Here is a 23,260-nt window from a genome sequence, read left to right as displayed (position 1 = left end):
CGTGTTGTTAATGAGACCTGCCCGGATGGCCGGATTTGTATGAGTAGGGGAAGAAAACCCACCAAGAGTTACTGGTAATATTTTTAGTAGTGGGAGGGAAATAAATGATGGCAAAACTCAGTCATGTTAGGATGTGATTGATTTTACAATAAGAAACCATCACAGGACAAGGCCTTTCTTTGAGTCTGCTCTGTCATTCATTAATATTGTAGTTGATCCTGTTTCTTGAATGATTTCTTGCCGGAGTCCCTTGTCTTTTGACTTTTCCCATTTATGTCCAGATGAGATCTCATTCTACAAAGTTTAAGATTAGGCCAATTTTGCCTCGACACTCCTCATCCCAGGTATCAACCTAGTCGACTTTGACCATACCACCCCTTCCCCTGTGACCCTCTGGGAGAGGGTTGCTATAGCAGACACTGCGGCATGGGAAGGGGGCTCTGCCATGAGAGGGGGATGTTACCATGGGGTGGGGTGCCGTGGGAGAGACTGTGCCATGGGAGGTGGGTTGCTGTGGAGGAGGCTGTCATTGGAAGGGGGTTCCTACAGGAGAGGCTGTGCTGTGGGAGGAGGGTTGCCATGGGAGAGGCCATGCCATGGTGGGGACTTGCCACCTGGAGATGAAAGCTAACTCTATGGTATTTCTCTTGTTGCAGGGTAGAAATTGGCCAGGAGGACAAGGCTCGATTTGGGGAGCTGTGCTCTGAAGAAAGCAGTCAAGGCAGAGAGTGGTTTGCCAAATATGTTAGCGCCCAGGTGTGAAGCAGCTGGGCCTTGGTGGGAAATGACACCCTGTAATAGTGCTGTTTATTCTGGAGAATATTGGTGTGGTTACTGGGGTGGGTGGTTCCTCAACTGCCTCATAAGAATGGACAGTGACCATTCCTCTTGTTCACCCTATTATTCAATCTTGAGAATTTGATATTGCTGTCTCACTTTCACCCTGAAAATGGTACAGTCTGCTAACCTACAGTCTCCTTATTCCAGGGAGCAGTGACCATTTTTCTCAGGAAAAAACCTTTTGTTTGCATTTGTATTTGCTGGAGAGAGCCATTCAAAGAGTTGCCATTGCATTGGTGGATTGAATGCATACCTTATTTGCTTTATAGTTTCTAAAACTTTGTAACAAATCCCATACCTCATTTGCTGGAAATGGAAAGATTATTCAAAGATTCTGTTAGTGTAAGAACCCAGAATTGTAAACTCAGTGGCAGAGCTCATAGTGCTGCTATCTCAGAGCTCCAACAGTGCAGATTTCGTCCACATCTTGTGCATTGTCGCCCTGGAAGTACATGGGTTTTCTCCTAGGTGCTCCAGGTTTCTCCCAGATTGACAGGAGTGAGTGGATTGAAGGGTTAATTGGCCTCTGTAAATTGCTCCTAGTGAAGGAAAGTTGGGGAGTGATAATAAGTTTATTGTTATACACATTGTACAGTGTTAATATGCCCCAAAATTCTAACTTGCTGAAATGGGTACTTCAGAAAAAAATGATAAAAATATATATTACATTAAATTGCAAAAAAGATTATAGATATTATTCACAATTACACTAGTACAAGAAAAAAAGTACATCAAGTGTAGACAATTCTTTAGTGCTGTCAGAACAGTTTATGATTAGTGTAACAAAGGGAGGTTCAAGACCTTTGGAAAGAAATGAACCTAGAGGTGCTGGTCTTCAGGCTTCTGTACCTTCTCCCTGACTGTAACAGTGAGAAGAGGTTATGACCAGGGTGATGGAGGTCCTAGGAATGTGTGAGTGAAAATGTCACAGAAAAATGAGATTGGATTACTCTAAGGACTAGCTAAGGTTTGGTGGACGTAGTCAACATGATTTTGTGAGGGGTAGATAGTGCCTCACACATCTAATTAGGATTTTTGAGGAAGTAAAAGAAATTGATGAAGGAATGGCGGGAGATGTGGTGTACAAGTATACCCTGCTTTATGAAACCTGTAAGCCAAAATGACGTAAAGCGAAGAGCCATTTACTACCTTTGGAGGCTATTTTCATAAAAGCGAAAACCCATTCAAAACTCATTCAAATCCTTTTGTAAAAGCAAACACAGGTTTCTTAGTAAATCAAATTTTTGTAAAGCAAGTACAGGTATTCATAAAACAGGGTACACCTGTATATGGAATTTAGTAAGGCATTTGACAAGGTCTGCCATGGTAGACTCATTCAGAATGTCTTGAGGCATGGGATTATATGGAACCTTAGCTGTGTGGATTCAGAATTGGCTTGCCTAAAGGATAGTAGTAGTTGAAATGGGTGACTAGTGGGGTTCCACAGGGATTTGTTCTGGGACCCCTGCTCTTGGTGATTTTTATAAATAACCTGGATGAAGAAGCAGATGAATGGGTCAGTCAGTTTGCAGATGACACAAAAGTTGGAGATGTTGTAGTTAGTATAAAAGGTTGTCATAGGTACAACAAGATATAGATAGAATTCAGAGTTGGGTAGAAAAGTGGCAGATGAATGTCAATCCAGATAAATGTGGTGATGCATTTTGGAGGATCAAACATGAAAACTGAATACATGGTAGATGGCAAGAATGTAAGAATACTGGGACCTTGGGGTCTAAATCCATAGATCTCTCAAGGTTGCCACACAGGTTGATAGGATAGTTAAGAAGGCTTATGGTATGCTGTCCTTCATTAGTTAAGGGATTGAGTTCAAGAATCATGAGGTAATGTTGCAGCTCTATAAAACTCTGGTTAGACCCAACTTAGAAAATTGTGTTCAGTTATGGTCACCTCATTATAGAAAGAATATGCAAGCTATTGGGAGATTGCAGTGGAAATTTGCCAGAAGGTTCTCTGGATTGAAGAATGCGTCTTGTGAGACAAGGTTGACAGAGCGAGAGCTTTTCCCTTCGGAGCAGAGAAGGATGAGAGGTGACTAAATAGTGGTCTACAAGTTTATAAGTGACATAAATAGGGTGGATAGCCAGCACCTTTTTCCCGGGGTGAGACTGGCAAATGCCAGAAGACATCTGTAGAAGGTGAGGGGAGGAAAGTTTAAGGGAGATGTTAGAGTTTTTTTTAAACATGTAGAATTCTGCATGCTTGGAATGCATTGCCAGGGTGGAGGTGGAGGCTGGTATATTCGGGACATTTAAAAGCCTTAGGTGTATGGAATCAGGAAATAAAGAGGGTTATAGGTGTGAGGTAGGGAAGGTTCAGTTTGCTGAGTAGGTTTGTATAGGTGGGCACAATATCATGGTCTGAAGGGCCTGTACTGTGCTGTAAAGTTCTATGTTTTATGGATCAAATGGCCTCCTTATGACTCAAATAATATGAAATGAAATGAGCTTGTTTATCACCAGTGCATATTGTGCAAGTATAGATGCTGGACAGAAGCAGGAAAGGAAATCTGTTGTCAGATTATGGAGTGGGGGAAGGAAACTATCCTCCAGAAAATGGAAGGTAGAGGGGAGTTGAAAGCAATGGGCCTCCATGACTGAATGCAGGATCCTCCTCCTGCAGATGGTCTACCTACCAACAGGGGAGGTGTTGTTGCAAAATGTGTTTCTTAGCCTAGGGTCGACCTCTTGAGAGCTCGATGGTAGAACAGCATTAGTAGAAGAATGTGTCTTATGAGACAAGGTTGATGGAGCTGGGGCTTTGTAGTTGTTGTTTCGGATCAGAACCCTTCATCAAGACTGAATGTGCAGAGGGGAGATAGCCATTATAATGAGATCAGGGTGGGAAGGTTTGGAAGGGGCCAGTAGGAGATTAGTGAAGCAGGAAGGATGACAGTCAGTTAGGGAAGTTGAAGGATGAAGTTGGCATATGATGGGAAGTTGCCAGATGAAGATGGAAAGAAGCAGGGGAGAAAATTAGGGGATCAGATGGAGAAGATGAGTCAGACAGGATGAACCAGAAACAAAGGCTGCTTGTGCTGGAGTCTGATAAGTAGAGAAGGTTACCTTCTGTGGTAGAATGATAATAATATTGAGTTTGTTGTCATGTACATTGTATAATGTACAATCCACTGAAATTCTTTCTTGCTGCAGATGAACTGGTACTTGGTTGAAAACAACTACAACAGGATACTTAATTGACTTAAAAAGAGAAACAAAAAAGATGGACAATAAATACAATTATAGAAACTATTGGAGAGGGGAAGGACTAATTGGGTCAGATGGATCTGGTGGTAGAGGTGAACTATTGGTAGAGAGGATGCAACAGAAGGGAGATGAGATGAAAATGGATAGAGGACTCTGTAAAAGGTCAGAGTGAAGAACCAGTAGATTAGACAGTCTGGTTATCTGAAATTGGCAAATCCAGTGCTCATATCAATGAGCTGCAGACAGCCCAGGCAGAATATAAGGTGGTGGTGTAGTTTGTGTTCAGCCTCGCTCTGGCAGTGAGGAAGACCAAGGATGGACAAGTCATTATGGGAGTTGAAACAACATGCACCCAGAAGCTTGGGATGGCCAGTGTGGACAAAACACAGATGCTTTGTAAAACAGTCCTCAAGTTATGGGCTTGGTCTCAATGATGCAGAGGAGGCCACATCAGGAGCATTGAGGGTAGTCGCTGAAGTTGGAGAAGATGCATGTGAATCTTTGCCTCACCTTGAAGGGCTTTTTAGATCCTTGGATGGTGGTGAGGGAGGAAGTGTAAGAGCAAGTTTTGCATCTCCTGAGGTTGTAAGGAATAGCACCGGGATTCATGGAGAGGTTTGCCCTCAGGACTGATAATGAACAAGGAGTGCTGAAAAAGATGTCAAAATGCCAAAAAAAAAGGGAATCTCAAAAACTGAAGATATGAATAATCAATGAGAACTCAGAGCAGATGGTGAGGGACTGGAGGGACTGACAGGTGGTGAGGGGCTGGAAGGAGTGACAGATGGTGAGGGGCTGGAGGGACTGCCAGGTGGTGAGGGGCTGGAGGGACTGCCAGGTGGTGAGGGGCTGGAGGGACTGCCAGGTGGTGAGGGGCTGGAGGGACTGACAGGAGGTGAGGGGCTGGAGGGACTGACAGGTGGTGAGGGGCTGGGAGGGGTGGACCAGGCAGCGAGATGCTTGGAGGGGTGGACCAGGCAGTGAGAGGCCAGAGGGATGGGGCAGATGCACTGAGTCCCTCCAGCTTCTCATTCTTTGTTCAATAAAAGGGAATCCTTGGATAAATAGAAGGTAGTAATTCTATGGAAGTTACCTTCAATAGATAACCATCTAAAAGAATATGGAAAAAGGGTTTCTGATGTGAGTGAATGGTCTCTGTGCCTACATTGTTAGGTTTGCAGCCACTGAAAAACTTTCTCCCACAGCTCAGTGATGACCTCTGGTAGCACATACTGGTATTGCAGTTATAATGGCAAAGAACATGAAGATCTGAATAGTTAGTACTTCCCAGTAGATCCACAGGTAATAGGCTCAGTAGTCTGGCTTTGTTTTCTTTGATCAGAGGAGACTGAGATATTAAACACAATGTACTGGAGGAGCAGCATCAGTGGGAGAAAAAATGATCAAAAAACTGGAACCCTTCATTGACTGGGAATGCAGAGGGGGATGGCAGAGGAAAGTGGACAGGACAGGAGTCCATATGAGATTGGTGGACCAGGGAGAGGTGAGGTATGACAGGCAGGCAGTAGATTGGCAAATGCCAGACAATGAGCGAGTGAAGAGAAACGGATTGGGTGGAGGAAGATGACTCGGGGAGAGTGGGCGATGAGATGTCAAAGGTGCTGGAATCTGAGAAGTAGAAGAGGTGAGAATGGTTTAATGGAGAGAGGCCAGATAAAACTGGTGGGGTGATGGAGGAGAGAGAAAGAGCGGCAGAACCCAATGGGGGAGGGGCAATGAGAATAAGTGGGGATAGGTGGGAAAGGGGACCAAAAAACAGAAGGGGGGAAGAATGGAAAGGTACTGCATATTTTGGCCTATAAGTCGACCCCTCTTTTACAGTCTCATTTTAAGGGTTTTATGAGATATCCGTCGTATAAATTGACTCCCATTTTCTTAATCCCCTGTTGACTGGCGTATAAGTCGACCCCCAAAGCTCGAGATGTTTGAGATGGGTCGTTGATCAGCGTATATGTTAACCCCCATAGATCACGTGGATTGATCTGCTGGGCATTGGCTGGAGGTGATTGCTCTCATGGAGGGTCCATCGACACAATGCAACACGCGACAAAAATATGAAGCGAGCTTTAAGTTGAAAGTGTTAGAATGGCCAGGTAAACCAGTAACTGTGCTGCTTCAAGAAAATATGATGTGCATGAGAAATTAGTGAGATTGGAGGAAGAAAGAAGGCTAAGAAAAATACCAAAAAGGCAATGTTCTTTGAGAAAAGGAATCACTCATTGGCCAGGGTTGGAAAATCACATTGCAGAATAGATCCGTAAACAGATCCAAGATTGCTATATAGTCATCTGAAATAAAATAAGAACATTTTCACTGCAGTGGGCCAAGTCACACCAGTGATGATTATGAGGCTACAGTCGGCTGATGCAATCGTTTCATGAACAAGAAAAATCTGGTATTACCCCAAAAAAACAAAAGTTGCATGGAAACTACAAAAAGATCTTGATCATAAAGTTGTAAGTTTTCATCAGTTTATTATACGGAACCAGCAAAAACACCAGTTTGCTTTGGCAAATATCAGAAAAGTGGACAAAACCCCCATGAATTTCAACATGATAGGCAATAGAACAGTTGAATGGAAAGGTGTTAAAACTGTGCAAACAAGAAGTACAGGCCATGAAAGGACCAAGTTTACCGTGGTGTTACCTTGCATAGCCTGTGGGACAAAGTTAAGACCCATGGTAATCGTCAAATCCTAAATTAAACTGAAAATGAAATTCCCTGCAGGTATTTTTGATATTTTAATGAAAAAGGGTGGATGGATGACACTGGTGTAAAACTACATAGAGACAATGTGTGGAACAGGCAGCCAGGGGGTTTATACAAAGAATTGAATTTGGTAGTCTGGTGTATGCTTTTTAGCCACTTAACTGAGAACACTAAAAGTAGATTAGCACTGCAAATTAATGCTTACATGGTGATTATCCCGGATGATTTGACATCCAAGTTGCAACTTTTCGATGTCTGCTTGAACAAGCCATTCAAAGACCGTAAGCGGGAGGAATGGATGTCGAGCGCAGAAAAGTCCTTTACAAAAGGCGGGGCGACACGTGCTGCATCACTTGATATGCTGTGTAACTTCGTGCTCAAGGCATAGGACAAAGTTAAAGTAGACTGTGATTAAAATCATTTAAAAAGTGCAGTATCTCTTGTGCAATTGATGGCACGGAAGATGATTTATTGTGGGACACTGTTGATGAAGCTGAAACCACCTCATCAGATACGGACGGGGACCCATGTGATGACTGTTTAAACAATGAGAGAATGGATGTGCTTGCTGACATCTTTGCTTCAGACGATTATAGCAAGAAAGATTTTGAATCATTCTAAATGTGTTGTGTTCAGACAATGATAGTGTTGTTTTAAATAAAAATCTATGAAAATCTGTTGCAGTCGGGGTTTTTTTTTTGATTTTCAAGGGTAGACTTAATACCAGGTCAGCATGGATTGGATTTTGAGCTGAATTTAAAATCTCAAAAGTATATCTGGTGTCAACCCCAATTTTTGTGAGTTTTTTTTTGGGTTTCGTAACTTGATTTATACGCTAAAATATACAGTATGGAGGTGTGAGAGATGGTGGGATCTGGAACACACAACCTGAGGGGGTGATGGAGACAAAGACTCTCACAACATTTCAGAAATATTTAAATGAATACATTAAGAGATGTGGGTACTCAGCAGGTCAGACAGCATCTATGAGAAGGAATGGTCAACAGTGTTTCAGTTTGAGATTTTCTCCAGATAACATTGTTGCTCAAGATTCCAGCATCTGCAATTTTTGTGTTTCTCATTTATATGTGAACTTGAAATGACGAGGCAGTGCTGGAAAATGGAACCCCTATAGATCAGTACTTGATTCGCAACATTGATATGTTAGGCTGAAGGGCTTGCTTCTTCATTGTATGACTCTGACTTAATAAACTTTTTCCCCTCTCCCTCCAGCGGTGTCATTCCAAATGCATTACTGAACATGCATTCTACCGACTTGTTCAGTCTTTTGCTGTGGTTTTGTTTGAGTGAGTATTTTTTAAATTGTTTTTAAGTAAAATGTAATGCTCTTAAGTGCTTATCTCACATCTCATAACACTTCACAAATGATGTATAACCTGACTCATCTCTTCTATAACATGGGCTGTGGTTACTTCCTCAGGCTACACCAGGGGCGCCTCACACCACCGAACAGTCCAAGGGCACTATGGGTGCACTATGGTCTGGAGGTGTGCTGTTTTGTGGGGTTGTATATATACAATCAGATGACCATAAACGTCACTTGAACTTGAGTGATGTCCTAGATAGGCTGCGGGCTCTGATTGGGGATAGACTGCACAATCTGGTGTTCTCATTGCAGGTGCTATCAGAGGGATGACTTTGGCCCTGCCAAGAATCTGATGACCATGTGCTTCACCTTTTATCATATAGGTGAGTGAGAGCAGCAGGAAGACCTTGTGGTGTCTGCTGGGTTCTGCTGACGTTGACCTATGGTAGGGCTCAGCAAGACTGCTTCTCCTGGGCTTTGATGTGGACATGAGTAGACATGTTTCAGGAGGAGAGCTGCAATGCTGGGAAAGACTCTTGATCCATTTTTAATTTTCTCTGGCAACAAACCATTTTTCATGCTCTGGCACAGTGGGGTCTCCAGTTTTTATTTATGACTTTATCAGGTAGATTTGTCAACAGTTCAGAGTACTTGTATGCTACAGTGATAATTATGTGTGTGAGCTCCCGTGACCAACTGCCACCACAATTTCTTCCCCTTACTCCTCTCAATCACAGAGGTCAATCTTCAGTCCACTTCATGTTAAGGAGTAGGACCACGGTTGATTTGCTGCAGGCCCTCTGTGCCATCTCCTAATTTGTTGGGTGTGACCGGGGTTAGTTGTACCTTGCACAAAGGGAAAATGGTTATTGTTATCAGGGGCTAATCGTCCCACCTCCAGGATCTCAATGGAGGAATTCTTGAAGTGGTGTTTCAGCCCCAGCCACCTTTAGCTGCTTCATCATTGGTTTTGGCCCTATTGCAATGCACCCTGTTCACAACCCACCACTCCAGAACTAATCCCAGTGGCCCAGAAATCTAAAGCCACTGTCCCTACCCAATCTCATCTGTACTCACTGACACAGCTAGTAAGTACATTGAAGATTGCTTTCTTTCAGATCCTGGGATTGGATCTCAAATCTCAACCCTATCCTGGCTACTTGCCTCAGGATGTGAGCCAATCTGCTGATCCCTTTGCCCTGCAACCTGGGCATCTTTTTGCTATTTTGTGTACCAATGCTGCAGCTAAACTCTGGCCAGCCAGAGCTGAACCATGGGGAGAGGGGTCTGAGCTGCGCCCAGAGTATCTCTGTACTCCGCAGGCAAATCATACCCAAGCGTGGTTGAGCTGAAGAAGAAGCCCACAGGTTTCGAGAGCAGCTGGGTGGTGCGGAGAGACCTGCCAGCACAGATGCTGAGGAACACCGACAACGTGAAGGGATTTTTGGGGGCTCTGGAAATGAAGGTGAAAAATGGGTGAGTACACTTGCCAGGCTTGGCAATTCCCCTTCCGGCACCTGTAGTTGGCATGGATTCGGAGGGCCAAAGGGGCTACATCGTTCCCTCTCTCCCTGAATCACATATTCAGATATGATGTAATTTTGGATTCGTGTGAGTTGGTGGAGAAAAAGTGAGGCTGGGATGAAAATCAGCCATGATCATAGCCACGGTTGGACATCTGAATGGTTAAATGGCCTGCCACTATTTCTTACTTCTCCACTCGGAGAAGTGGAGAAGTCCAGAAGGTGACTGTGATCGCACGTAATATGTTGGAACTTGCTTCTGTCACCTCAGACTGGGTCTTCTTCATCACTTCGCTTGTTCTTCCACCAGAGCTGCTCAGAGTTTTGTCTCCTCCAAGTGAGAAGGTTACGACTCGAGCATTAACTTGTCAGAGAGAGTATGGCTGGCATAGAAAGACTACTTCCCTCTTTTGAAATTGCCAGCCTTGCTGTGCTAATTTCTGATCTCAGTACATTGTTGAGGTGAGGGGGAAGGATGTTTGGTCAAAGCTGGCCTGCTGTGTATTCATTGCTTCTGTGCATTGACAGACAGAAGCACTAAATCAGACCCTTCTTTGTCCTACAGGCTCCTGGATAGTCGAGCACAAGAGAAGTCCAAGAATGGTGGTAGGTGGTTCTGAAATAGGCTCTGCTTTCAGTGTTGGCTTACTTCTGTTTTCAGGGACTCTAGGGTGTGTAGTTCGGTTTGAGGGTTCTCTTCCTTGCAGGGCCCACACTATGTCTATAGAAATGGAGAAAGGGCTGTAGGACCCTGATACGTAAGCTGAGACCTGGGAAGAAACATAGATTCAGATTTATTGTCAGAGTACATTCATGACATCTCATACAACCCTGAGATTCTTTTTCTGCAGGTGCGGCAGAACTACCACTTATTGGTAGTGCAAAAAAACTACACATGTAAACAAATCATGAATGTAAACAAACTGCAATAGAGAGAATAAAAAAAAGTCAGTAAAGTGCACAAGAGAGCCCTTAAATGAGTCAGTCCCTGATTGAGTTTATTGTGGAGGAGTTTGATGTTGGAGGGGCAGCAGCTGTTCCTGAGCCTTGTGGCACCAATACCTCTTTCCTCATGGCAGCAGCAAGAACTGAGCATGTGCTGGGTGGTGTGGCTCCTTGATGATTGCTGCTGCCCTCTGACAGCAACGTTCCCTGTAGATGTACTCAATAGAGGGGAGGGTTTTGCCTGTGATGTCCTGGGCCGTATCCACTACCTTTTGGAGGGCTTTATGCTAAGCAGTATTGGTGTCCCCGCACCAGACCTTGATGCAGCCGGTCAGCCCTCTTTCCACCACATCTCTATAGAAATTTACCAGGGTTTCTGATGTCATACCACACCTCTGCAAATCCCTGAGGAAGTAGAGGAGCAGATGTGCTTTCTTCATGATGCCATTAGTAGTGGCTCCCAAGAACTTTGCTCACCCTCTCCACCTCTGATCACTGGATGTACACCTCTGGTTTTCCCTTCCTGAAGTCAACAATCAGCTCCTTAGTTTTGGTGACGTTGAGAGCAAGGTTGTTGCTGGTTCTTTAAACAACCCACTACCGTGACATCATTGGCAAATTTATAGATGGTGTTATTGTCGTACAAAGTCACATAGTCATAGGTTTAAAGTGAGAAGAGAAGGGGGCTAAGAACATAGCTCCGTGGTGCTCTAGTTTGTGAAATCCTCACTGATTGTGGTCTGGAGGTGAGGAAATCCATGATCCAATTACACAGTTGGGTGTTGAGTCCCAGGTCTTGGAGTTTGCTGATCAGTTTTAAGGGTGATGGTGTTAAATGTCGAACTATAGCCGATGAAGGGCATTGTGATGAATGCATACCAGAGGTATTCATATCCTTAACTGATTCCAGCAGTAGAGAGTTTAGTCATGAGAGGGACAGACCTGGAGAATGCACTCAGCAGTTCAGGCTTCACCTGTAACATTTGTGACAGAGGGTATCCACAGAAATATGGAGTTTCTCCTATCATAGACATAACCTAACCAGCTGAGCATTTCCAGTAATTCCTCCTGATTTTCTAAAGACGTCTAGCACAGATGGAGAAGGGATGAAATGTAATTAAAGGCTTTATGAAAAGTTCCAAGGGGAATTGGATGGAGACTGGGAGAGGAAAGATCTGCAGGGATAGGGGAAAGTTGAGAATGAGACCAAATGAGTGAATCACTGAAAGAGCCTTTGGAATGTAGGTCAGATTCCCTTCCTGGGCCAAATTTTAATTCTGTGGTCAGCAGCTGAAGGAGAGAGCTGAGTAATAAATTGTTTCTGTCTCCCCCTCAGAGAGAAAAAAACGTGTGGAGTCGATGAGAGGAACGAAGGTTTACCTGTACACACATCTGAAGCAGCAACCCATCTGGTAATTTATCTTTAACATCAGTATATCTGGAATTAATCAGAATGCTTTTAGTTAGAAGGAGACATTTGGCCTTTCATGGCCTGTCTGCATCTGTAATTTGGGCAGATCCAATTCTTCTGAATTCCAGTGAGTAATACCATGTGACTCAAGCTCTCCACAGAGGCTAGCCCTCTTGTTTCTGGAATTGACCTGGTGAATCGCCTCTTCATCGCTCCAAACCTAGTGAATCCTTTCAAAAATAGACCAGAATTAACCACTGGTATAAGAGGGAATGAGGGGCATGCTCAAATCAGTGACGTACCTTTAGGACCAGGGAGAGGTGCTGAGATCAGTGACATCCTCTGTAGGACCAGGGAGAGGTGCTGAGATCAGTGACATCCTCTGTAGGACTAGGGAGAGGTGCTGAGATCAGTGATGTACCTGGAGGGCCAAGGATAAGTGCTGAGATCTCTGACATTCCTGGAAGGCCAGGAAGAGGTACTGAGATCAGTGATGTACCTGGAGGGCCAAGGATAAGTGCTGAGATCTCTGACATTCCTGGAAGGCCAGGAAGAGGTACTGAGATCAGTGATGTACCTGGAGGGCCAAGGATAAGTGCTGAGATCTCTGACATTCCTGGAAGGCCAGGAAGAGGTACTGAGATCAGTGATGTACCTGGAGGGCCAAGGATAAGTGCTGAGATCTCTGACATTCCTGGAAGGCCAGGGAGAGGTGCTGAGATCAGTGATGTACCTGGAGGGCCAAGGATAAGTGCTGAGATCTCTGACATTCCTGGAAGGCCAGGAAGAGGTACTGAGATCAGTGATGTACCTGGAGGGCCAAGGATAAGTGCTGAGATCTCTGACATTCCTGGAAGGCCAGGGAGAGGTGCTGAGATCAGTGATGTACCTGGAGGGCCAAGGATAAGTGCTGAGATCTCTGACATTCCTGGAAGGCCAGGAAGAGGTACTGAGATCAGTGATGTACCTGGAGGGCCAAGGATAAGTGCTGAGATCTCTGACATTCCTGGAAGGCCAGGAAGAGGTACTGAGATCAGTGATGTACCTGGAGGGCCAAGGATAAGTGCTGAGATCTCTGACATTCCTGGAAGGCCAGGAAGAGGTACTGAGATCAGTGATGTACCTGGAGGGCCAAGGATAAGTGCTGAGATCTCTGACATTCCTGGAAGGCCAGGAAGAGGTACTGAGATCAGTGATGTACCTGGAGGGCCAAGGATAAGTGCTGAGATCTCTGACATTCCTGGAAGGCCAGGAAGAGGTACTGAGATCAGTATCCCTTCACTGATAGCTGCCTGGCCTGTGAATCCCAGTCTCCCCCTTCATCCCTGCACAGTCAGCCATGGTGTGTTGTTTGCTGATTCAGACTCTTCCCCTTTATGTTCTAGGCACAGCCTAAGGTTTTGGAATGCTGCTTTCTTCGATGCAGTGCACTGTGAGCGCAGGAAGCGATCACCAACTACCAGGTACAAACCATCGAGATAATCTTCTACCTTCCTGAAGAACCTGCCTTGCTCAATGTTTTCCTTCAGGTGAAGACTAAGCCATTGGGGTGGTGAAACACTACCCCTGCCCCCCTGGGGCTGAAGGGAAGCAGTTGCAGCTGAGTGAGGATCCAGCACTGATACCTTTCCCTTCCGCAACAGTGCTGGAAAGCACCCACTGTGAGTGTGGGTGTCTGAGCTTTGGTCATCCCCACTCCCAATTAAAGATTTGTTCAATGCAGTCCCAGGCAGGAGAGGCCACTACTCCTCAATAATAGCCCCCACCTCTCCAACAATGACCTACTGTGCCAGTGCACAGGCTAACACTGGGTCTGTTCTGTGCAGAGAGAAGTGGTATCATATGACCCCAGAGGAGCGGGACGACACCCATCGGTTCGATGAGAATATCGCGTTTGGGCAGCTGGGGTAAGGCAGCAAGTGGAAACGGTCTGCATGGGGTTGTGTGTGTGTCTGAGTTTGCATTGGGCTGCATGTGAAATTGTCTGAGTGTGTGCTAGGCCTGTGCATAGAAGCCATGCAGGTGGGTGCAAGTATGCACACTGAGTGGGTTATATACTGAACATTGAGTCGTGTGTGAACTGTGGGTTAGATTCTGTATGTTGTGTGTGTTCTTTCTGCGTGTATGTTGAGTGATGTGTGGATTAGATGCTATACGTTGAGTGATTTTGTGTTTGGTTTTCTGGATTAGATGCTGTATATTGTGTGGCTGTGTGAGTTGGATGCTGTAGGTTAAGCAGTTGTGTGTCCATGAGTGCAGTGTGGATTAGATGCTGTCTATTGTGTGGCTGTGTGTGCACTGTGGAGTTAGATGCTGTAGATTAAGCAGTTGTGTGTCCATGAGTGCAGTGTGGATTAGATGCTGTCTATTGTGTGGCTGTGTGTGCACTGTGAGTTAGATGCTGTAGATTAAGCAGTTGTGTGTCCATGAGTGCAGTGTGGATTCGATGCTGTCTATTGTGTGGCTGTGTGTGCACTGTGTGAGTTAGATGCTGTAGGTTGAACATTTATGTATATGTGCTTTGAGTGGCTTGGATGCTAAACGTAGAGCAGTTATGCATTGCAATATGTCAGAACTTTGATTGCAAGTGTGCCGTTTAATCCACAGAACTTTCACACAAAACATGTTGGATTTTGGACTGAGCAAGGAACTCTGCACCGACTTCCTGAAAAAGCAGTCAGTGATTGGGAACCTAAACCCAGGTGAGAGTCAGGGTGGCATGCAGCGTATTAGCTGTGGCCTCCCCTTAGAGTCGGGAGAGTGTAGGTTTGAAGCCTGCTCTTGGAGTTTTGAATTTTCCAATGGGGTCCTTAAGGGAGTGCTATGCTGTGTATTAATTGTGCTGTTGCTTTCGGATTCAATCTTGCCTCTAGTCTGCTTAGATTTAAAATAAGACAATACAAATTTTAATTTTGTTTTAAATTTTGCTGAGAATATAATTTCATAGTTTCTGATTTTTCTAATGTGTTTATATTGTACCAAATATGTATTGTTAAATTTCCTTGTCTTGTTGTGAATGTGATTACTAACATATTTGTGGGGCCACTGAGAGAAACTGCATGATTGGAGGAGTGCAGTGGAAACCGTTTTTAAATTTTTTTTTAATTTTTCACACTATGAACCATATTGACCAAAATACACACAAACATTTCCCTCTTGAATATACACAGTGTCATTTTTTCCACTTTTTTTTTCCCCCTGGGTGCAGTGGAAACCTTGAAACCAGTTCATTCTTCTTGGCAGGCGTTGAGAGATTTCAGACTTTAGGCTCATAGTTATTCTTGTTTGAAAATTACTTCCACCACATCGATATTTGTGGGAGATTGTTGTGGCTGCCACTATTGTTCTTCCCTGAAATGGTGAATACCTGTCTGAAAACACTTCAGGCATCCTGGGTGGAATTGTGGCACTGCAAACCTTAATTAGGGCAGGAAGGTTGAGTTGGTGACAGCTTAGAGGCAACTTTCTCTGCATAAGGTGCAAGAGCATGCCATTCAAATCATGGCTGATGTATTTTTTTCTCTCAACCCCATTTTGCTGCCTTCTCCAATCCCCTTACTAAGAATCTATCAATGACTGCTTTAAATCTACCCAATGACTTGGCCTCTACAGCCATCTGTGGCAATGAGATCCACAGATTCACCTCACCCAGGCTGAAGAAATATCTAGTCTCTGTTTTAAAGGGATGTCACTTTATTCTTAGGCTATGCCTTCTGGTCCTACTAAAAACATCTTCTCCATGTCCACTTGATCCAGACCTTTCACTATTCAGGATGTTTCAATGAGATCCTCCACTTAGGATTTCCCTTTCCTAAGCCTTGTTCATGTCAATGACCACAAGAAACAAATGGTGCTGGAGGTACTGACCCTATGGCATCACTAGTTGGGAAGGGCAATGTGTGCCCTGTGCTGGGACACTCAGTCCAAAGTAACCTTGGACATGGGGGAGCCAATCAGGTTGGAGATAGCCCACACAGCAGAGTCAGTAAGAAACTCCTGTGTAGTGTGGAGTGGCATGGAGGGCATTTCTGAGAGACAGTGGCAGCTGTGTGGGATTGGCTGCTGAGGATTGGTTGCCATAGATCGGTTGCCGAGGAGGGACCATGGATTGACTGACATGGAGGGTTCCATGGCTAGGGTGGGCGAGATTGAGTCTGGTTGGGATTGCTTCACACTCTACAACCCCCTTGACATCCTTGGTGATCAGTATCCCAGAGGCTTTTCTACAAGCCTTAGCATTGTGTGATCAGTATCCCAGGCTTTTCTATAAGCCTTAGCATTGTGTGATCAGGACCCTCCAGATGTAAATCCAGTCATTCCGACGGCCAGACTCCTTCTTTCAGGGAAGGAGTGTTCTGATTAGATCCTAGTAAAAGATCAGCTAAAGCTTGCCATTGGAACCAGCATGTCGTCTTAAAAGCAGTGATGTCAGTCACTAGTAAATGGCATCTGGGGGGATGTTACATCTCTGTGGGATCTGGACAGTTACAACCAGAGTCCAGGGGCTCTCTAATGACAGACCACCCTTTTTAAACAGGAGACAACTGTAGCAGATACATATGGTTTCTATTGACCCATGTTCTTCTCCACCCTGAGGGTTTGATGGGATAATGTGAAGGGAGTTTTATCCATAAACTTTTTTCCCTCCTTTCCACAACACCAAAGCACTGAACTGCACCTTGATGGAACACAAATGCTGTCATTCCAGGAATCCCTGTCCTGATTGGCTAGTGTTGAGTGAAATTTCCTCCATTTCCAGATTATTTTATTGTCATGTAATAAAACAGATGTAATGTTACATGAAATTGCATTTGGTCTTCCACAAAACAAAGATTCTCCAAAAGCAGAAATTGCCCGGCATCCCTTACAAAAGGATAAGAGAAGCAAATGAGAATCCCTTCAGAGTCACTGTGTCCGTGGATTCATCTTCAGTGCTCCTGTAGCCTCTGGAGCCTCATAGACTTCAGAGAAAACTATTGGCAATCCGAGCTCCAGATCCAAACCTCCAACATGATCAGGATGCTTTCAGCACCCAAAGCTCCTTCTGAGCTCCTCCTAACCTTGGCATTTTCTCACTTCCTAGTTCCAATACCTGGTTCCCCTTCAACCTGTCTCAAGTCAGTCTCCAGCAGTCCACAGCCTGGCATGCGTCCTTTGACCACAAGTCACCAGCAGCTCGCAGCCTGTGCAGATTCCTGGTCTCAAATCACCAACAGCCTGTGTTCTTCAGCTGCAGAGCCTTTCATTGGTCCACTGCCATGGTCACTGACCTTTAGGGCATCTCCTCTGCTCCTTGTCAAATGGGGAAGGGGTGGGGGGAAGGAATTTTCTCATTTTCTGGTGCCTTGTGCCAGTTTTTTTCCTAACCCTTTTCTCTCTTTTGAACCTTTACTCTGTATGATCTCTGTGTGATGAGGGAGAATGTGACTGGTCAATGCAAAGGAAGCTTCCCTCTGCATCTAAACCATGCCCTGGAAGTGTGTGATGGGAGAGTGTAGAAAGAACCTCACTCTTGTGTCTAACCCTCGGTGTGTCAGAAGGAGCTTCACTCTGTGTCTGACCCCTGTTCTGGGAATGTGCAAGTACAATTGCTCACCAGCCTCCATGTCGTTTTTGCATTCACAGAGCAGTACAAGTTGCTGTGTGACCACATTGAGCAGAAGGCATTGGAATGAAGGAGGTGTCCAAGTCACCATATGGAGCCACTGGGAACTGCACATGAATCTGCAGTGAGAAACTGCAATTGCTATGGTTACATGGGATAGTTGTGCCAATATCTCTGACCTACTTTGCAACTGCACTCCCACTAACTGTTCATTGTTCTCTCTGCTGGCAGATGGATGTGATTAGTGATTTCAGTAATGTTTCTGACAGACAGAAAGAGGTGTAGATTCAGCTGTGAATACAAGCCAGTTAAATCTGAGTATAACAGCTGTGAAGATGGTGAGGGACTTGCATGGGTGTGTGCTGGACCATCCCATGAAACTGGGCCACCTCTGTGACTTTCCACCCTTCTTGCTGTGCTTGATCATGCGTTGATTTCCACTGGTTACACTCCTGCTGCATTGGCATTACTTGCCTGGAGGAAGTGAACTCCTGGACCTTGTCATGACTACTCACTACGTGCAATACTGAATGTAGACATTTCATCTTAAGCCTGCTAACCATTATGACTACATGGTTAATTTGTTCTGTATACTGTGCGTCAGTGTCCACAGCAAGGGAAGTGATACCAGCAATTTGGCAGCTTCAGTACAAATGCTGATTAGCTGATGGTCTTATAAGATTATGTGTATACAAAGTCTGGATATCTCCAGTAATTCCAGCCCTTTTCCATTTATTGGGACTTTTGACTGAAGCTCTTGCATTAGCTTCACCCCCTTGCCAATCTCTGCCTAACTGAACCTTGCCTTAAAGGAATGCCCCCTTATCCTGAGTGGTCACAGGGCTCCTAACATTTGATGGTTTGTCTCCTTATATTAATCTTTGTGTTGTCTCTTTGATGTAATGCCACCTGAATTTGACATTTCCTTTCATGTCGGTGACCTTTCTCCAAAAGTTGCTTTTTTAGTCAATGTTTTAAGCCTTTATTAGCAATGAGCCAATGTCCCATCTCTTCTGCTTCTGATCCATGAGACTGGAGGTGTGCTACTGTTTTAAAAATTTTGTTTTTGGGATGTCTTATCCTGTATGGATGCACTGTCTGCTGCAAAGGCCATCATTCCCCACCACACTACATACTGTATACCAGAGTTCACTTGGAGAAGAGGACTCTGTATACCATTCCTGCAACACCAGCACCAGTTTTGTTCTTCATAGTTGCATTGGAAGAGGTCCCAGCTAGCAGCAATACTCTTTTGCCATCACAGGTTTAATTGCATCTGTGTTCTGTTTATATGGGAGTTTCCAGAAACCATGTGGTGCCTTTGGCAACATTGGACACAAAAGTGATTGGTGGAATTGTCTGTCCTTAAGTGAACTATGGGTAAGTGACTGAGCTAGCTTCCACTGTTCCCTTTTCGATAAATTAACCAATGTCCTGGTAGAGGTTTATCCTTGGTTAAAAGTTAAATGCTTGATTTTACATAAGTGAAATCAGTAATGTTTTTATTTCTTAATTGAAACATAGAAAATCTACAGCACAATACAGGCCCTTCAAGCCCACAAAGTTGTGCCGAACATGTCCCATCAGCCACGGTTCCCTTTTCCTTGTCCCAGTGGGACAAACCTATCCTGAACCCAGCACAAGTGGTCCCTAGACTTCCTCCACATTACTTCTGTGCTTTCACCTTTGAACATCTGTTTCCAATTTACTCTCGCAAGTTCCTGCTTCATCCCTTTGTAATTAGCCCTTCCCTAGTTAAGCACTTTCTCATTTTGTCTGTTTTTATCCTTTTCCTTAGCTATGCTGAAGTTAAAGGAGTTGTGGTCACTCTCTCTAAAATGATCCCCCACTGAGAGGTCCACCATCTGACCAGGTTCATTACCCAGAACTAGATCTAGTATGGTCTCTCCTCTCGTCAGCTGGTCCACATACTGTGTCAGGAATCCTTCTTGAACACACCTGACAAATTCAACCCCATCTATCCCACTTGCAGTTAAGAAGTGACAATCAATATTAGGGAAGTTGAAATCACCCATAATGACCACCCTGTATTTCCTCCACCATTCAAGATCTGCCTGCTTAACTGCTCCTCAATGACCCAAGGGCTATTTGGGGGCCTATAGACTACTCCCAGCACAGTGATAGCTCCCTTCCTATTTCTGACTTCCACCCACACCGAGTCAGTGGACACTCCCACTGCAACGTCCTCACTTTCTGTAGCCGTGATACTATCCCTGACCAGTAATGCTACACCCCCCCCTTTTCTACCTCCCATCCTATACTTTTAAAACACCTAAACCCCAGTACCTGCATCAGCCAATCCTGCCCTTCCTCCAGCCAAGTTTCTGTTACTTGACACATACTGATCCATGCTCTAAGTTCACCCCATTTATTCCTAGACACATTTCAATCCCTCTCACTGGCTACCTTTGTTTTGTCCCCTGCCTGTCCTTTCTCACCAACTCAGAACACATAGTATCATGCTTTTGTTCTTCTACCCTAATCTCCGCACTCACATTCTGATTCCCACCTCCCCTGCACACTAATTATGTCATCTATAGTCAAACTTTGGTTTTCAGTCTTGCACTCAACATTTGTTAACTTCTGTGCATTCAATGATATCCAGTTTTGGATTTCAGAAAAAATAAAATGACCTAACTTGAGAAAAAAATCCCAAAAATCCAATCACCTTGCAGCATATTAGCACAAATTTTATGCTCTAGGAGCTGATGGGCATACAAAAATAAGATGTGTAGATTTGGTACCATATTGTAATCTTTTTAACTGAAACAATCCAATAGATATTGTGGTTTTAAGAATTCTTGAAAACAAATTAACCGGTGATCGGCAGATAAACGATGCATTATACTTATTAAGCACAACACAAATATCTTAATCTGTAACAAGATACTAGTCCCCATTGTTCAATTAACTGAAAGCTTATCTCTTCCAAGTAGATGTGTCAAAAACCTTAGCCTTCTGTCTGACTTTGCTTTTCCTACTATTTTTATCTTGGCTCTAAAACAGTCCTTACATATTTGAGGAACTGAATTTAAATTATTTTTTTTCCCCCAAAAGAACACCAATTCAAAATCATACTCACTTTACTTCATTTCAAAGTACTTGAATTTTCTCACTGCTATACTATGGAATTAGGAAATATTATCAGTTTTAAAAACTACGGAAGCATACAATCTTGGAGGCAAAACTACAGCCATGCTAAAATGTCCAGGTGCGCTGCTTGGAATTGCATTCACATCAATATAACTGCAAGACCGTTGCAGAGTACCCATGTTAGACACAAGTTTTCCCCTAACTGTTTTCTTTGACTCAGAACAGGATGTATATTAACGGCACCTGTCTACCTGTCCCGTATCGGACTTGTCAGCCACAAACGAGCCTGCAGCTGACATTACCCCTCCATTAATCTTCGTCCGCGAAGCCAAGCCAAAGAAAAATAGGGAGCTGTAGAACTACAGGCTGTTGGTGCTGTTTAGTCAACATGTTGTCCAGCAGTTGTTTGGGTCTTCCATGCTCCATGTAATGGTCCCCACACACTCCTGATTGATGGAAGCTCTTCTACGTAATATCACTGTCCCTATTGCTAGGGAAATAATCATTCTCATACTCATACCTTCTTGGTCTGGAGACATCAGCCAAACCATGACCTCTTGAAACTGGCCTAGCTTGCTACCAAGTGACAGGATGTCTCCTTCCATCCACACTTCTGTGAATCTGTCCGTAATCAGATTCCTTGGGCTGTAACCTGCTTTGGCTATGAGAATCACTGAGCAGTTACTGCCCCCTCCCTGTTGATCCTTAAAAGCTGAACCAGCATCTTGAATCACTGAGATCCACGTGGTGAAGCTACAACCGCAGAGCTTGTGTCAACCCAGTGGGCATGAAGGAACAGCCATATCACTCCATGGGTCCTTCCTCCTTGAAGGGAAGGCTAGATCTGGATTGTCTGCCATTTCTTGATGCTTTGTGCTGTAAGCTTGGAAAGTGATGAATGTTCCATCTCATTCCAGTGTGTCCTTAAAGGGTGGAATCAGTTTATGAATCACTCTTCAAAGACATAGGCCTCTGACCAGCTCCTGTGGATGATCCAGTCAAGTTTCTGGCCAGTATGACCCCAGAATAGTGTTGGTGAAGACAAATGTGTCCAAGTGACTGTTATTACACCAAGTGTAATTCCCATTATTATGATGTAGATGCTGCTTGCCACATCAGCAATGTGGCTACAGTCTGATTAATTGCTGTTTTTAAATTTTAATTTCAGTCAATTTTGAGTTGAGGTGTGTCTCTTGTGAGTAGGTTTCCTCAGACTGAGGATTGCTGCAAGTGGAATACCCTCCCTCTCAGCTACAGTTCCTAATGAGAAGATGAGTCCCATCATGCTCGATGGGAATGACAGAAATGGTACTGATGGAGACTATCTTGAGGAAGGAGGGACCCATGCTCGTCTCAACCAGACCCCAGGAAGTGTTGTTGGTTTGTCTGTATTGTAAGCGGAATCAATGCATGACTGCTCTCAAAGTATTGTGTTTATTTCTGTGACCTAGTCAGCTTTACAGTGAAAAGCTGTAAGGACAAGCTGTTTGTGACTACTGTTGATGTGTACAATCATTCTTTGAATAAATGTTTTTCTCATTGAACTGTTTTTGTATCATGAATAGTAACTGAGAGAATTGGCCTTGGCAGGTAAGAAAGAACCTGCCTTTTCCCATCCTTCAGATAGTTCACATCTCCAAACCTTTAAAGCACTTTGCAAAATGGGTTGGGCACCCATCTAAGGTGTGTTAATCCACAAAAACTATGAACTACTGGAGGGACTAAGTGGGTTAGACAGTGTCTGTGGAGAGACAGGCAGTCAACATTTCAGGTTGGGCGGCCTGGTTAGCGTAGTGTTTAGTGCAAATGCAGCGCCAGCTACCAGGACTTGGGTTCGAATCCTGCACTGTTTGTAAAGAGCTTATATGTTTTCCCCCTGTCTGCGTGGGTTTCCTCACACCATTCAAAAATGTACTGGGGGGGGGGGAGTTGTAGGTCATTTGAGTGTATTAGGGGCGGCATGTGGTCATGGGCCAAAAGGGCCTGTTACCGTGCTGTAAATCTAAATTTGCCGTTTAAATTTTAATTTATTGAGAATGAAAGTGGGAAGGTATTGTTGACTGATCATTGCTACTCAGGGATCCTGCCTGACCCACTGAGTTCCTCCTGCTTCTCATTTTCTACAGGCTAGTCATAAATAAATCCAACTCTTCCAATACATAGGTTCACAGGCTTTCTAAAAAAAAACTTGTATTTTAGCAATATGACACAGTTCTCTTTGACAGTCCAAAATCCAGACATACAGAACAGGGACATGGTGTGGTCACTGCTGTTTGAACCCTGGGCACAGTGCTCAGGTGAGAGGCTTGGAGATACCATTTGGTTCTTCCCCATTCCCTAGTACAGTATTAGAAATTTTAGTCTGGGGTTCTTCAGCCTCGTTATACCTCCAGTGTATTTCTACTTGGTGACTAGAACCTACCCACTTCCTCCCTGAAGCCCCCAAAAGCTTCATGTTCCAGTTTTTTTTTGCATTTTCTAAATCCTCTGTGCTGATGTGTGATCCCACACACTATTATTCATGAACATGTCACAAAG

The 23,260-nt window shown here is 44.3% G+C and overlaps 2 protein-coding genes across 8 annotated transcripts in view; one reads left to right on the top strand and one right to left on the bottom strand.

The window, feature by feature from the left end:
- Positions 1 to 22,266, top strand: part of kiaa0513 (KIAA0513 ortholog) — a 66,396-nt gene extending 44,130 nt beyond the window's left edge. For 3 of the 4 annotated variants that reach the window (XM_069901969.1, XM_069901970.1, XM_069901968.1), the window contains exons 3-12: positions 657 to 756; positions 8,031 to 8,104; positions 8,437 to 8,507; positions 9,447 to 9,600; positions 10,213 to 10,253; positions 11,929 to 12,004; positions 13,389 to 13,466; positions 13,830 to 13,910; positions 14,611 to 14,705; positions 17,629 to 22,266. In XM_069901969.1, coding sequence (XP_069758070.1) covers positions 657 to 756; positions 8,031 to 8,104; positions 8,437 to 8,507; positions 9,447 to 9,600; positions 10,213 to 10,253; positions 11,929 to 12,004; positions 13,389 to 13,466; positions 13,830 to 13,910; positions 14,611 to 14,705; positions 17,629 to 17,678 — 820 coding nt within the window. In that variant the 3' untranslated portion in view covers positions 17,679 to 22,266. The remainder of the gene's footprint in view (positions 1 to 656; positions 757 to 8,030; positions 8,105 to 8,436; positions 8,508 to 9,446; positions 9,601 to 10,212; positions 10,254 to 11,928; positions 12,005 to 13,388; positions 13,467 to 13,829; positions 13,911 to 14,610; positions 14,706 to 17,628) is intronic. The other variant, XM_069901971.1, reaches the window with a different exon arrangement.
- Positions 6,438 to 23,260, bottom strand: part of LOC138744990 (uncharacterized) — a 29,463-nt gene continuing 12,640 nt past the window's right edge. The window contains exons 8-10 of one of the 4 annotated variants that reach the window (XM_069901964.1): positions 11,973 to 12,030; positions 10,297 to 10,417; positions 6,438 to 8,970 (exon numbers count right to left, since the gene is read on the bottom strand). In XM_069901964.1, the coding sequence (XP_069758065.1) occupies positions 8,882 to 8,970; positions 10,297 to 10,417; positions 11,973 to 12,030 (268 nt within the window). In that variant the 3' untranslated portion in view covers positions 6,438 to 8,881. Of the gene's footprint in view, positions 8,971 to 10,279; positions 10,418 to 11,972; positions 12,031 to 15,256; positions 15,421 to 23,260 lie in introns of those variants that run through there. The other 3 variants (XM_069901966.1, XM_069901965.1, XM_069901967.1) reach the window with 3 other exon arrangements.

The sequence above is a fragment of the Narcine bancroftii genome, chromosome 10 (assembly GCF_036971445.1).
Source record: "Narcine bancroftii isolate sNarBan1 chromosome 10, sNarBan1.hap1, whole genome shotgun sequence".
In the NCBI taxonomy this organism is placed as follows: domain Eukaryota; kingdom Metazoa; phylum Chordata; class Chondrichthyes; order Torpediniformes; family Narcinidae; genus Narcine; species Narcine bancroftii.
The sequence above is the reverse complement of the archived record's forward strand: the minus strand, read 5'-3'. Positions and strand labels throughout refer to the sequence as shown.